At 44.8% G+C, this 14,406-nt stretch overlaps 1 protein-coding gene across 1 annotated transcript in view; it reads left to right on the top strand.

The window, feature by feature from the left end:
* Positions 1 to 9,750: 9,750 nt before the first annotated feature.
* LOC115106639 (SH3 and cysteine-rich domain-containing protein 2-like) overlaps positions 9,751 to 14,406 on the top strand; it is a 46,625-nt gene continuing 41,969 nt past the window's right edge. Inside the window, exon 1 of the mRNA XM_029629560.2 lies at positions 9,751 to 10,229. Coding sequence (XP_029485420.1) covers positions 10,140 to 10,229 — 90 coding nt within the window. The 5' untranslated portion in view covers positions 9,751 to 10,139. The remainder of the gene's footprint in view (positions 10,230 to 14,406) is intronic.

Below are 14,406 nucleotides of genomic sequence, written 5' to 3'. Positions count from 1 at the left end.
GTTTTGTATTGTCTGAACACATCCAGAATCCTGGTATATTAGTACATTTGGCCCGAAGTGGATGTATTGTAGCAGCACCACAGGAGGTTGGTGGCACCTTAATTGGGGAGGACGGGCTTGTGGTAATGGCTGGAGGGGAATGAGTGGAATGCTATCAAACACATGGTTAAATGCCATTCCATTCGCTCCGTTCCAGCCATTATTATGAGCCGTTCTCCAATCAGCAGCCTCATCTGGGCTGCAGCACTCAGGCTATTTCAACAGTGATAACCCGGCCTCGGACCCCAGTTATACCTCTCATTAAAGATAAATGGAGCTTTATTGTCCTTATAATCCCGATGGAGGGTGAGTCAGCGACTGACGGGTAAAAACCTCTTGGTATGTCCAACACTTCCTCCCCGTCAATGTCACTCCGTCTGGTACGGTTTTCTATCTCACACACATCCTCTCTCTCTCTCTCTCTCTCTCTCTCTCTCTCTCTCACACACATCCTCTCTCTCTCTCTCTCTCTCTCTCTCTCTCTCTCTCTCTCACACATCTCTCTCTCTCTCTCTCTCTCTCTCTCTCTCACATCTCTCCTCCTCTCTCTCTCTCTCTCTCTCTCACACACACACACACAGACGCACACACACAAAACACAGTGTTCTAGAACTCACCCACTGACACAGAACCCTAAGCCCTGCGGGCATATCTGGACTTCAGACCCGATTTTGTTTTAGAAAATAGATTTTCACACCTTGTTTCTTCCTCGCTTCAAAAGCACTTAAGGTGTAAATGGGGTTTCTGAATATTTCACACGAGGTGAGAAGGAGTTGCTGTTGCCAAGATAAGACAAATAGCTAAGCCAGACAGACATTTCATAGAGTGAGCAGAATACGTAAGAAAAACACACACACACACACACACACAAACTTAAGCACTTTATTTGTATCCATAATGATACATTACAGCACAGCTAGAGCAATTTTTAGAGGAGAACGCTGAGTCCCAATCCCAAGACAGCAATATTATTCTCCCACTAACATCCGTAACCAGCAGAGAGCAGCCACATCGACGCGTGCAACTAAGAATAGACCTCTGGCTGTCAGATTTGTTGAGCAAACATATTTCTGTGCCGGCTCTGCTATCTGGCTTCCTCTGTTTCCCTGGCACTCTGACTGGCTTTGTCATTGAAGGCCGTCCTCTCTCTATTACACTCACACACTCTTTAATTCGTTGATCCAATAAATGAAATCGAATCCCCAATTTTCAATTTTGAATAAAAAGTATTCTTGTTTTTTGGTCATAGTTTATTTTTATTTTTTATGGAGGATTGGGATCTCTATCTCTCTCTCTCTCTTTCTCTCTTTCCCAGGGGAGGTTATTACCAGGATATCATACCACTCCTTAATTTTTTATTCACACTCAGCACAGATGGACACTGGAATGCTAATGTACTCATTGTCCAGGCTAAATATCTTTGTACATACACTTTTATAAATATATTAAGTCATAAATATGTCATACCAGACTTATTGTACTGCGTGTAGGGGTATAAATGACAATGTATAAACTCTCTAATCAAGACCCGTTTATTATTCTAAATTCACGGTAATCCAATCAATATTCATGGGCATGGTAGGGATTAAAATGAGAAAGGCCATTTTACGTGTTCATTTTGTGTGCCACATATGTGACTGCTCATGTCAATCTGCAGTAGCTACGCATAGTACCATTGACCTTTAGGTGTTTTGAATTTTTCAACATCTGTTGTAAAGATTTTGTTTTCGAAGCGCATACCCGTACGTGCGTGCATACGCACACACACTTTAAGTGAACAGAGGTCCAAACAAGCACACTGCCTTTATCACACACACACACACACACAGCACTTTTGCACACAAATATACTCACACATGCACACACACGCGCACACACACACACACACACACACACTTCATGGCAACAGAGGCCCGAACACACACAGAAATATTTTGCACACAAACCCACAGGTCTTTTGCACACTCAATGGAAGTGTGTTATATTATACAGGGATTTGTGTTATTTGATGTATTAGTAGGTTCATCTTTGACCGAGATAGAGCAAGTCATTGGGGACTTTCATAACAACAGAGGATACAAATAAAGCTCTAACAATGGCCAAGCTGAAGGCTCGTATTCTTCATATGTTAGAAAACATGTCTTAAAGGCACAATGTGTCATTTCCACAGCCTGGCCCGGCATCTTTGTTTGGTAGGCTGAGGGACAGGGCTGGGGTAATGTAACCACTGTTAAAAACATATAGACAGCAGTGGATGTAAGGACTGACAGTTTTACGTGGCTCATAAGGCATTATAAGGTATATTATTCAAAATAGGAAAAGTGATCACACATTTGAGGTTGCTTGTTGCAGGTGATTGGTAATAATGAAATTATATCCCTCTTATATTTAAAGTCCCCTCTTTTGGGGACCTGTGTGATTCTGGTACTGGTTCCGACCGACTATTTTGCTTATAAATCATTATGTGGACGCCATAGATTGAAATGGATAACACACACGCACACAATTAAGTTACAGTGCCTTGCGAAAGTATTCGGCCCCCTTGAACTTTGCGACCTTTTGCCACATTTCAGGCTTCAAACATAAAGATATAAAACTGTATTATTTTGTGAAGAATCAACAACAAGTGGGACACAATCATGAAGTGGAACGACATTTATTGGATATTTCAAACTTTTTTAACAAATCAAAAACTGAAAAATTGGGCGTGCAAAATTATTCAGCCCCTTTACTTTCAGTGCAGCAAACTCTCTCCAGAAGTTCAGTGATGATCTCTGAATGATCCAATGTTGACCTAAATGACTAATGATGATAAATACAATCCACCTGTGTGTAATCAAGTCTCCGTATAAATGCACCTGCACTGTGATAGTCTCAGAGGTCCGTTAAAAGCGCAGAGAGCATCATGAAGAACAAGGAACACACCAGGCAGGTCCGAGATACTGTTGTGAAGAAGTTTAAAGCCGGATTTGGATACAAAAAGATTTCCCAAGCTTTAAACATCCCAAGGAGCCCTGTGCAAGCGATAATATTGAAATGGAAGGAGTATCAGACCACTGAAAATCTACCAAGACCTGGCCGTCCCTCTAAATTTTCAGCTCATACAAGTAGAAGACTGATCAGAGATGCAGCCAAGAGGCCCTCTGGATGAACTGCAGAGATCTACAGCTGAGGTGGGAGACTCTGTCCATAGGACAACAATCATTGATTTATTGCACAAATCTGGCCTTTATGGAAGAGTGGCAAGAAGAAAGCCATTTCTTAAAGATATCCATAAAACGTGTCGTTTAAAGTTTGCCACAAGCCACCTGGGAGACACACCAAACATGTGGAAGAAGGTGCTCTGGTCAGATGAAACCAAAATTGAACTTTTTGGCAACAATGCTCAACATTATGTTTGGTGTAAAAGCAACACAGCTCATCACCCTGAACACACTATCCCCACTGTCAAACATGGTGGTGGCAGCATCATGGTTTGGCCCTGCTTTTCTCCAGCAGGGACAGGGAAGATGGTTAAATTGATGGGAAGATGGATGGAGCCAAATACAGGACCATTCTGGAAGAAAACCTGATGGAGTCTGCAAAAGACCTGAGACTGGGACAGAGATTTGTCTTCCAACAAGACAATGATCCAAAACATAAAGCAAAATCTACAATGGAATGGTTCAAAAATAAACATATCCAGGTGTTAGAATGGCCAAGTCAAAGTCCAGACCTGAATCCAATCAAGAATCTGTGGAAAGAACTGAAAACTGCTGTTCACAAATGCTCTCCATCCAACCTCACTGAGCTCGAGCTGTTTTGCAAGGAGGAATGGGAAAAAATTTCAGTCTCTCGATGTGCAAAACTGATAGAGACATACCCCAAGCGACTTACAGCTGTAATCGCAGCAAAAGGTGGCGCTACAAAGTATTAACTTAAGGGGGCTGAATAATTTTGCACGCCCAGTTTTTGATTTCTTAAAAAAGTTTGAAATATCCAATAAATGTCTTTCCACTTCATGATTGTGTCCCACTTGTTCTTGATTCTTCACAAACAAATACAGTTTTATATCTTTATGTATGAAGCCTGAAATGTGGCAAAAGGTTGCAAAGTTCAAGGGGGCCGAATACTTTCGCAAGGCACTGTATACTATGTCACTCAAAAGCTAGGCCTCAATGTGCCTCTGGAATGTAATGTGGAAATGCAAGCTAGCCGGCAAAACAATCAACCAACCTCTGATCACGTATTAAAGCTTAATATTTTTCCCTGTGAGACTGTTTTTATTCCTGTAACAGAATGGGCAAGACATGATTAAGAACCCATGGGAATGAGTAATGAATACATGTGCATGAACCGCAGTGCCAATTACAACTTCAAGGACGTTATCATAAAAGTGATCAGCTACTGTCTGTGAATTAGAAAAATGAGTAATTGTTGTGGTTAGCCATTGGCTGTCCCATCTGATTTTTCAGCATTGCGGTGTTGTGAGTGAATAATAGTATATGCCTCTCTGTCCTCCTTGTTCTATTCAATAGCTTCTATACGTTAGAGCGTTGGACTAGTAACCGGAAGGTTGCAAGTTCAAACCCCCGAGCTGACAAGGTACAAATCTGTCGTTCTGCCCCTGAACAGGCAGTTAACCCACTGTTCCTAGGCCGTCATTGAAAATAAGAATCTGTTCTTAACTGACTTGCCTGACGAGCCCTGATTCTCACGGACATAGGAGTATGTCTCTTGTGCCTGTGTGAAGCAGGATGTGAAATCGTACACCACTTGAAGCAGGGATGTCCTTCCTTACCATTTCATTCGCTCTTCCGACTCCCTATATCACAGTCACTAACAACGCATATGCCTGCAATCCTTTCATCGTAACACAACAGGAGATAGTGGTTTTGTCGCTGCAGAGCGTTCAGAGATCGATTTATAGCCAGCAATCCAAAATAATTAATAGATTTGACACTTTCTGTTTGTCATAGACGGATAAGATTAATGTCCGATGAAAGGTGAGTTTCTAACGGGTTCAGGAAGCAAGGCTAGAGCTCTGTGAGACGTTCACAGCTGTGGGGCAGACGTTTTGATCAAGAGAGACCTTGAGCAAATACACACTAAATACACAGATATGTATTTTACAGTTATAATAAGGAAGGTGAACTCTAATAGCTTTTTCATTTTATAAATAGATTATACTATGTTTAGAAGAAAATATGTACTTTCAAGCCTTATTCATACAGTTTTGTTGAATAGGAAAGGGATCATACAACATATTTCATATTTTCATCATATTTGTACTGTGTACCTGAGCTTGTGTCCTCAAAAATGACTACACCTCAGAATTTCTTTTTTTTTTAAAGACCAGAAAGTTGAGATTTTTTTATTGGAGTTATTGTTTATGGCTCTCTCATGATAAATAATTACTTTTGGGGATTATGTAGATTACATTTTCAATTACATTTAGTTACATTTAATAGGTTTTAAAGGCCTTATATCGGCCTCATATCATTCTCTGGCCGCAGAGCTCTGATACGTAAGCTTGATAAACTAAAGAGATACTGACTAGCCGTGTGTCACGTTCTAACCTTAGTTCTGTTATTATATCTTTGTTTTATTATGGTCAGGGCGTGAGTTGGGTGGGTTGTCTATGTTCGTTTTTCTATCATTTGGGATTTCTGTGCATTGGTCCTCCGATCCTTCTCGCTACTCCTCCTCAGAAGAGGAGGACGAGATCCCTTACAGAAACACCCAACACCAAAGGACCAAGCAGCGTGGTAACGGCAGCGGCAGCAGCAGCAGCAGCAGCGAGATCAGGACTCCTGGACATGGGAGGAGATTCTGGACGGCAAGGGACCCTGGGCACAGCCTGGAGAATATCGCTGCCCCAAGGCAGAGCTAGAGGCAGCGAAAGTCGAGAGGCGGCGTTATGTGGAGGCAGCAGGGCAGCGCGGCTGGAAGCCCGAGAGGCAGCCCCAAAAATGTCTTGGGGGGGGCACACGGGGAGTGTGGCAAAGTCAGGTAGGAGACCTGCGCCAACTTCCCATGCTTTCCGGCGAGCGAGAGGGACCGGGCAGGCACCGTGTTATGCGGTGGAGTGCACAGTGTCCCCGGTGTGCGTGCATAGCACGGTGCGGTACATTGCAGCACCTCGTATCGGCCGGGCTAGAGTGGGCATCGAGCCAGGTGCCATGAAGCCGGCTCAGCGCATCTGGTCTCCAGTGAGTCTCCTCAGGATGGTGTACATGGCACCAGCCTTACGCATGGTGTCCCCGGTTCTCCAGCACAGTCCAGTGCGGGCTATTCCACCTTGCAGCACTGGCTTGGCTACGGGGAGCATTCAACCAGGTAAGGTTGGGCAGGCTCGGTGCTCAAGAGCTCCAGTGCGCCTTCACGGTCCGGTCTATCCGGTGCCACCTCCACGCACCAGCCCTCCGGTGGCAGCCCCCCGCACCAGAATGTCTCTCTGTCTCCTCCCTACAGGTGCTCCCGCCTGTCCGGCACTGCCGGAGTCTCCCGTCCATTCGGGACCCATTGCTAGGGTCCCCAGTCTGAGGTCGGCGGTGAGGGTCGCCGCTCTAAAGAGGCCGCGGAGGTGGGCTAAGAGGCGGACAAGGACTATGGTGAAGTGGGGGTCCACGTCCTGTACCAGAGCCGTCACCACGGACAGACACCCACCCAGATCCTCCCCTATAGGTTCAGGTTTTGCTGCCGGAGTCTGCACCTTTGGGGGGGGGGGGGGTACTGTCACGTTCTGACCTTAGTTCTGTTATTATATCTTTGTTTTAGTATGGTCAGGGTGTGAGTTGGGTGGGTTGTCTATGTTTGTTTTTCTATAATTTGGGATTTCTGTGTTCGGCCTTGAATAGTTCTCAATCAGAGGCAGCTGTCAATCGTACTTAGGTAGCCTGGTTTCACTTTTGAGTTGTGGGTGTTTGTTTTCCATGTGAGTGTTTGGTCCACACAGTACTGTTTTCGGTTTTGTATATTCACGTCATCGTCTGTTGTTTTGTTCGAGTGTTCTATTGTCTTGATTAAAAAACATTATGGACACTTACCACGCTGCGCATTGGTCCTCCGAGAAGAGGAGGACGAGATCCCATAAACCGTGTGAGTTTTTCTTGTCATGGAGGTATATTCTTCAAGAATCAATGCGCTTTATCACATCGAAATATAGTCAGAGGATTCTATTTAAAGTAACTTATGTGGCTCATGCACATCCTATCTAATGATGTGAGCAACCGCTCACACGATGATTGCTACCGCCCAGCCTTTCTTGGCATTGTGGCACATCATAACACACCCCACGGCGTCCTCCTCAAAATTACGCCGAAAAGTTTCTTCTATTTCCGTTTTGCGATAATAATGAACACAGCGGTGAAACGAGGTCACTCGTCAGAAGCACTTGTAAATAACACGCCATGGAGCTGAGTCTAAAAAGACACCAGAGCAGACATCCCCCCCCCCCCAGCAGCAGAGCGAGAAGGCTGAAAGCAATATTTGCTCACAGGCCTCCAATTGCAAGACGGCTCTTTTGTACCAAAATAGATTTAAGAAACAAAAACTTGGCACTCAGTAGAAACGACAGAGCAGCAGAAGGGAATAAGAGAGAGAGAGGAAAAGAGAGAGAAAGAGAGAGAGAGGAAAAGAGAGGGAGAGAGAAAAGGCTGTAAAGAAAAAGTTGAAGACCAAGGGAGAGAGTGAAATGGAGAGGTGGCAAGAAAGAACGGTGAAGAGAAGAGAGAGTGACACTGGGTGTTATGCTAATTGGGGGGGGGGGGGGGGGGCAGACATTCAGCCTGCTTATGTTCCTGAGCCAGGAGACTTATCCCCTTGCTCTCTACCTACTGTGGAAGAGCTTCTGGATCTTAGAAAGCAACACGCACACACACATACTCGGGTACACTCTAGCTTGCATGCACACTAGCTCACATACACACACACACACACACGCTTGCCTCTAATGCTACTTCTGTTCCCTGCTGTGTGCTACGAATGTTGTAACCTTTACACTGTGGGATGACTGTTTGTGGAGGCAGAGTCGGGAAACAAGAACACAGAGGAGAGGGCCGCACGTGCACTGTCAGGAGTGGAAGGAGAAGAGAGAGAAATAGACGTGGACATTTGTCCGAATTTTAGCTGTCGCCCCCACCCTGCCTGATAACAGCACGAGCCACACATCTCCATTCTACCTGATTCCTCTGGATGGTGTGATGAGGTGTCAATGAGAGAGAGAGAGAGAGAGAGAGGGAGAGAGAGAATGAGACAGAAATGCGCAATGAGAGATGAGTACATACTCTAAATGGGACTAAAAATGCTCTTACACACAATTTATAAAATATGTCCTTTTTATGTAACAGCCATGTTCTCTCTCTCTGTCACTCCTCACCCTCACTAATCCACTTACACCCTAAGTAGTGCTTAAAGCTCTTAGTATATTTGACTTCAGTCGATGGTCCAAATGGCACACTATTCCCTACCTAGTGGACTTTCTTTTCACTAGAGCCCTATGGGAATAGGGTGCCATTTGAGATGCATGCCATTTGAGATGCAGACCTACATGATCCCGACAAACATAAATGCCCTGTATGAAACTCAGGTTACAGAGTAGCTAATACACTTGATGTGTATTATGTATCACACACAAACACACACAGACACACACGCACACAATTAAGTTATACTATGTCACTCAAAAGCTAGGCCTCAATGTGCCTCCGGAATGTAATGTGGAAATGCAAGCTAGCCGGCGAAACAATCAACCAACCTCTGATCACGTGTTATGGCCTAATATTTTTCCCTGTGATACTGTCTTTATTCCTGTAACAGAATGTGCAAGACGTGACTAAGAACCCATGGGAATGAGTAATGAATACATGTGCATGAACCGCAGTGCCAATTACAACTTCAAGGACGTTATCATAAAAGTGATCAGCTACTGTCTGTGTTTTAGATAAATGAGTAATTGTTGTGGTTATGTAGCCATTGGCTGTCCCATCTGCGTTTTCAGCATTGCAGTGTTGTAAGTGAATAATATTATATGCCTCTCTATCCTCCTTGTTCTATTCAATAGCTTCTATATTTAGCTCGGCGTCATGGGGTGGGTGCATATTTAAAAACTCAAAGAGGGGGATGCTTGCGTTTGCAAGTGAGAAGTACTGCTTTTTTTGCAAAACCAGTGATTATTACAGTAGATTGACTTGGTAAAGTTGACTATGAGAAAGTATTTTTGCTGAAACATAGGGTCTGAGTACTGTCAAACGTATGGTTTTGAAACATGGGGAAAGGACCAAGCGCTGTCCAAACCTATGGTGCTGAAACATGAGACTAGGTGCCTTTATGATTTACTTTGGAAGGGGCGCTGTCCAGCTATAATATGGTTCTGAACCGCGAGGAAAGAGTCAAACCCTGTCCGGGCATATGGTGCTGAAACACAACGTTCCACCTAGCCTTCCTACAACTCCACTTTGAAATAACATCATCCAACATAAAAGCAGTCATAACCATAAACCGAAAGAACATTATTAATAGACATGTTAGCAAGCTGTTGCATTGCCATCAACATCTTCAGAGACGTACACCTGCGTCCTAGCACCGCCCAAGTCTACCAACGTCATCAACTTTGATCCAGTCCTGACGTGGTACTACACTAATATTTGCATAGTGTAAGGGGGTTAGGCCAATCAGGTTGAGCCAACCTTGTCACTAAATCAAAGTTTTGTAAAGGCGCGTGTGGCAGAAGCTAAGCGAAGCAGTGGACAGCGCTCATCAATAGATAAAGATAAGGCTATATAATACGCTTTGGCTAGTGGATATTTACAATTGTTTTAAAGTAGCCTAACGTGATACGAGGATTTTTTTATTTGGAAGAGAGTGGATATTGTTTTTGCGACGGAGTGGCTTTGCGCGTCAAGATACCTTATTCACTGGAATGTTATCGAGTAAATTACTTCGATTTGACTCGTGAAAAAGTGAAAAGCATGAGCCTTTATAGCCTACGTATGCTTTCAAGTTCATAGCCCACGAATACCGGTCGCGTTAGACGTTTGTTGTATTTCACTAGAGCAAATTTAACCACGGTATCCAATTTTGGCAGTATACTGTAATAGCTTCTGCTTGTCTGCCAAAAGATGACGGAAAACAATGAGAAGGAGAATGAACCGCAACACCGGGACCTCCATCGTTGCCGGAGCACTGTGCCTATTCAGCCCGAATCAAAGGTAAGACATTCGGCTTTACTTTGAAGCCTTGCAGGTGCGCACGCAAAGACGTTGATTCTAGTTGCCAGATATTAGTTTAAATGCAATGCAGTTTAATGGCCTGAATCAAATGATGAGGACTTATAGCCATACCTAACCATTTTTAGACGACATTTTTCGTTTTTATGCAAAGCATTTATATTTATTATTGAGACCCAACATGATTGAGAAAAACTGGGATGTGACACCACAGGCGGCAAAAGTGACAGCATGTATCGAAAGTGACAGCTAGCAGCTAGCCTTAAATGACAGTGTCATGGTGCTTTCAAGACAACTGGGAACTCGGGGAAAAACGAGGTCAAATCATGACATCAGTGATCTTCAGGTCGGAAAGGCGGGGCTCTAGAAAGAGGTCCGAGTTCCCGACTTGTAATTCCGAGTTGGATGACTGTTCGAAACCATTTTTACCAGTTGGAGCTTGTTATTTTCCAAGTTCCCAGTTGTGTTGAACACACTGAAGTCGGAACTCTGTGAGTTGTTTGAGAGAAGACTATAGCTTTAAGGAGGGATGAACCTGCATGTCACCAGATGAAATCTACAATATCCAAATATTCATAAAAGTAATAATAATACATTTTATTTAGAAAGCAGCATTGTTTTTTATACAAAAATGCATAGAGATTTTTAAAACGTATTACAGAATGTTATTAGGTACTCCCCTTTGCCTCCAGAACTGCCTGAATTATTTGGGGCCTGAATTCTCTGAATTCTTTGGCGCCTGAATTCTTTGGGGCATGAATTATAAAACGCGTCGGAAACGTTCGTTGCTCAATTGGTATCAAGGGACATAACGTGTGCCGGGAATACATTCCCCACACCAGGCAGGATGGGTCCATGGATGCTGCTTAGGCCAAACGTTGACACTGCCATCAGCATGACGCAACCGCAATAGTTGGACCAAGCAATTGTTTTTCCACTCCTCAATTGTCCAGTGTTGATGATCGCGCCCTCACTAGAGCTGCTTCTTCTTGTTTTTAGTTGATAGGACTGGAACCCGATGTGGTCGTCTGCTGTGTCATTCTGCACACCACTGTTGTACCGCGCCGTGATTTGCGTGTTTGTGGCCCGCCTGTTAGCGTGCATGATTCTTGGCATTTTCTTCCGACCTATCTCATCAACAAACTGTCTTCTCCCACAGGACTCCAGCTGACTGGATGTTTTTTGTTTGTCGCACCTTTCGCAGTAAACCCTAGACACTGTGGTGCATGAAAAGACCAGGATGGCGACCGTTTCTGAGACACTGGATCTGGCGCGCCTGGCGCCGACGATCACACCACGCTCAAAGTCGCTTAGGTCACTTGTTTTACCCATTTTAACATTCAATCGAACAGTAACTGAATGCCTCAATGCCTGTCTGCCTGCTTTATATAGCAAGCCATGGCCACGTGACTCACTGTCTGTAGGAGCGATTCTTTTTCATGAACGGGATGGCGTACCTAATAAACTGACTGGTGAGTGTACTGTATATGAAACAGTGTAATATAAAAAAAACAAAAGTAGCCTACATAGGGAATAATACAATTGGTAGGCCTACATGTAAAAGTGGATAACCAGTAAGAAAGATACAAAAGCAATTGAAAATAGGCCTACATTTTCTACTGTCTCTTAAAATGAAGATTGTTTACAAAATCGTTGGTACTTCTATTGAAACAAGCCAAGGCTACCAACCCAAAAAATAACGTATCACACACACCACAGAAAAAAACACTATCCAAAACTTTCATTGATTGCAGAGCCCTGACAACCTTCTACTCAGCACCTGGATTTGTGTGGTGTGTCTATATGTGTGTGTGTGAGTGTTGTGTCTGTTTCTGTATGTACACTGAGTGTACAAAACATGACATAGACTGATGAGTTGAATCCAGGTGAAAGCTATGATCCCTTATTGATGTCACTTGTTAAATCCACTTCCGGCAGTGTAGACGAAGGGGAGAAGACAGATTAAAGAAGGATTTTAAACATTGAGACAATTGAGACATGGATTGTGTATGTGTGGCATTTAGAGGTTGTATAGGCAAGACAAAATATTTAAGTGCCTTTGAACGGGGTATGGTAATTGGTGCCAGGCATACCGGTTTGAGTGTGTCAAGAACTGTAATGCTGCTGGGTTTTTCATGCTCAACAGTTTCACTTGTGTATGAAGAATGGTCCACCACCCAAAGGAAATCTATTTGTCAATAACAGCTGGTGCGCGATATCTAATATTAAGGTAGTCTCGAGGTATTGCTTGCCTAAGGCAGAGTACCTCATGATGAGCTGTAGAACCGTACTATCTACCGAGAGAGTTTTCATCTATATTTTTCTTAGCCATCTATTTACCACCACAAACCGACACTGGCACTAAGACCACACTCAATGAGTTATATAAGGCCGCCAATAGCAAACATGGAAATGCTCATCCAGAAGCGGCGCTCCTAGTGGCTGGGGACTTTAATGCAGGCAAACTTAAATCTGTTTTACCTAATTTCTACCAGCATGTCAAATGCAACCAGAGAAAAAAACTCTTGACCACCTTTACTCCACACACAGAGACACATACAAAGCTCGCCCTCCATGATTCTATCCTCCTGATTCCTACTTGCAAGCAAAGACTAAAGCAGGAAGTACCAGCTCAATACCGGAAGTGGTCAAATGACGCGGATGCTACACTACAGGACTGGAATATGTTTCGGGATTAATCCAATGGCATTGAGGAGTATATCACCCCAGTCACTGGCTTCATCAATAAGTACATCAACGACATCTTCCCCAACAGTGAATGCATGTACATACAGTGGCTTGCAAAAGTATTCACCCCCTTGATATGTTTCCTATTTTATTGTTGTAACGGCTTTCTTCTACCTCCTCCTCAGACGAGGAGGTGTAGCAAGGATCGGACCAAAATGCAGCGTGGCTATTGCAATCCATGTTTATTTAATAATAAAGAAACACGAACTTTACAAAAACAATAAACGTAATGTGAAAACCGAAACAGCCTAAACTGGTGCAAACTAACACTAAGGACAATCACCCACAAACACATAGTGAAACCCAGGCTACCTAAATATGGTTCCCAATCAGAGACAATGACTAACACCTGCCTCTGATTGAGAACCATATCAGGCCAGACATAGAAATAGACAAACAAGACATCCAACATAGAATGCCCACCCAGCTCACGTCCTGATCAACACTAAAACAAGGAAAACACACATGAACGATGGTCAGAACGTGACAGTACCCCCCCTCCAAGGTGCGGACTCCGGACGCACAACCTAAACCTATAGGGGAGGGTGTGGGTGGGCATCTGTCCGCGGTGGCGGCTCTGGCGCTGGACGTGGACCCCACTCCATAATAGTCTTAGTCCACCTCCTTAGCGTCCCTAGATAGGTTACCCTCCTTAATGACAGCTCGGGACAGAGGGGCAGCTCGGGACAGAGGGGCAGCTCGGGACAGAGGGGCAGCTCGGGACAGAGGTAGCTCGGGACTGAGGGGTAGCTCAGCACTGAGAGGAAGCTCAGCACTGAGAGGAAGCCCAGGCAGGTAATTGGATCCAGCAGATCCTGGCTGGCTGGCGGTTCTGGCAGATCCTGGCTGACTGGCGGATCTGGAAGAGTCTGGTTGACTGGCGGATCTGGAAGAGTCTGGTTGACTGGCAGATCTGGAAGAGTCTGGTTGACTGGCAGATCTAGAAAAGTCTGACTGACTGGCAGATCTGGAAGAGTCTGGCTGACTGGCAGATCTGGAAGAGTCTGGCTGACTGGCAGATCTGGAAGAGTCTGGCTGACTGGCAGTTCTGGAAGAGTCTGGCTGACTGGCTGCTCTGGCTGCTCCATGCTGACTGGCTGCTCCATGCTGACTGGCAGCTCTGGCTGCTCCATGCTGTCTGGCTGCTCCATGCTGACTGGCTGCTCCATGCTGACTGGCGACTCTGGCTGCTCCATGCTGACTGGCGGCTCTGGCTGCTCCATGCTGACTGGCAGCTCTGGCGGCTCCTTGCAGACTGGCAGCTCTGGCGGCTCCTTGCAGACTGGCAGCTCTGGCGGCTCCTTGCAGACTGGCAGCTTTGGCGGCATCCTGCAGACTGGCAGCTCTGGCGGCTCCTTGCAGACTGGCAGCTCCTTGCAGACTGGCAGCTCTATACAGACTGGCAGCTCCT

The sequence above is a fragment of the Oncorhynchus nerka genome, linkage group LG23, assembly GCF_034236695.1.
Source record: "Oncorhynchus nerka isolate Pitt River linkage group LG23, Oner_Uvic_2.0, whole genome shotgun sequence".
NCBI classification, from domain to species: Eukaryota; Metazoa; Chordata; class Actinopteri; order Salmoniformes; family Salmonidae; genus Oncorhynchus; species Oncorhynchus nerka.
This window is presented reverse-complemented; position numbering and strand designations above follow the sequence as displayed.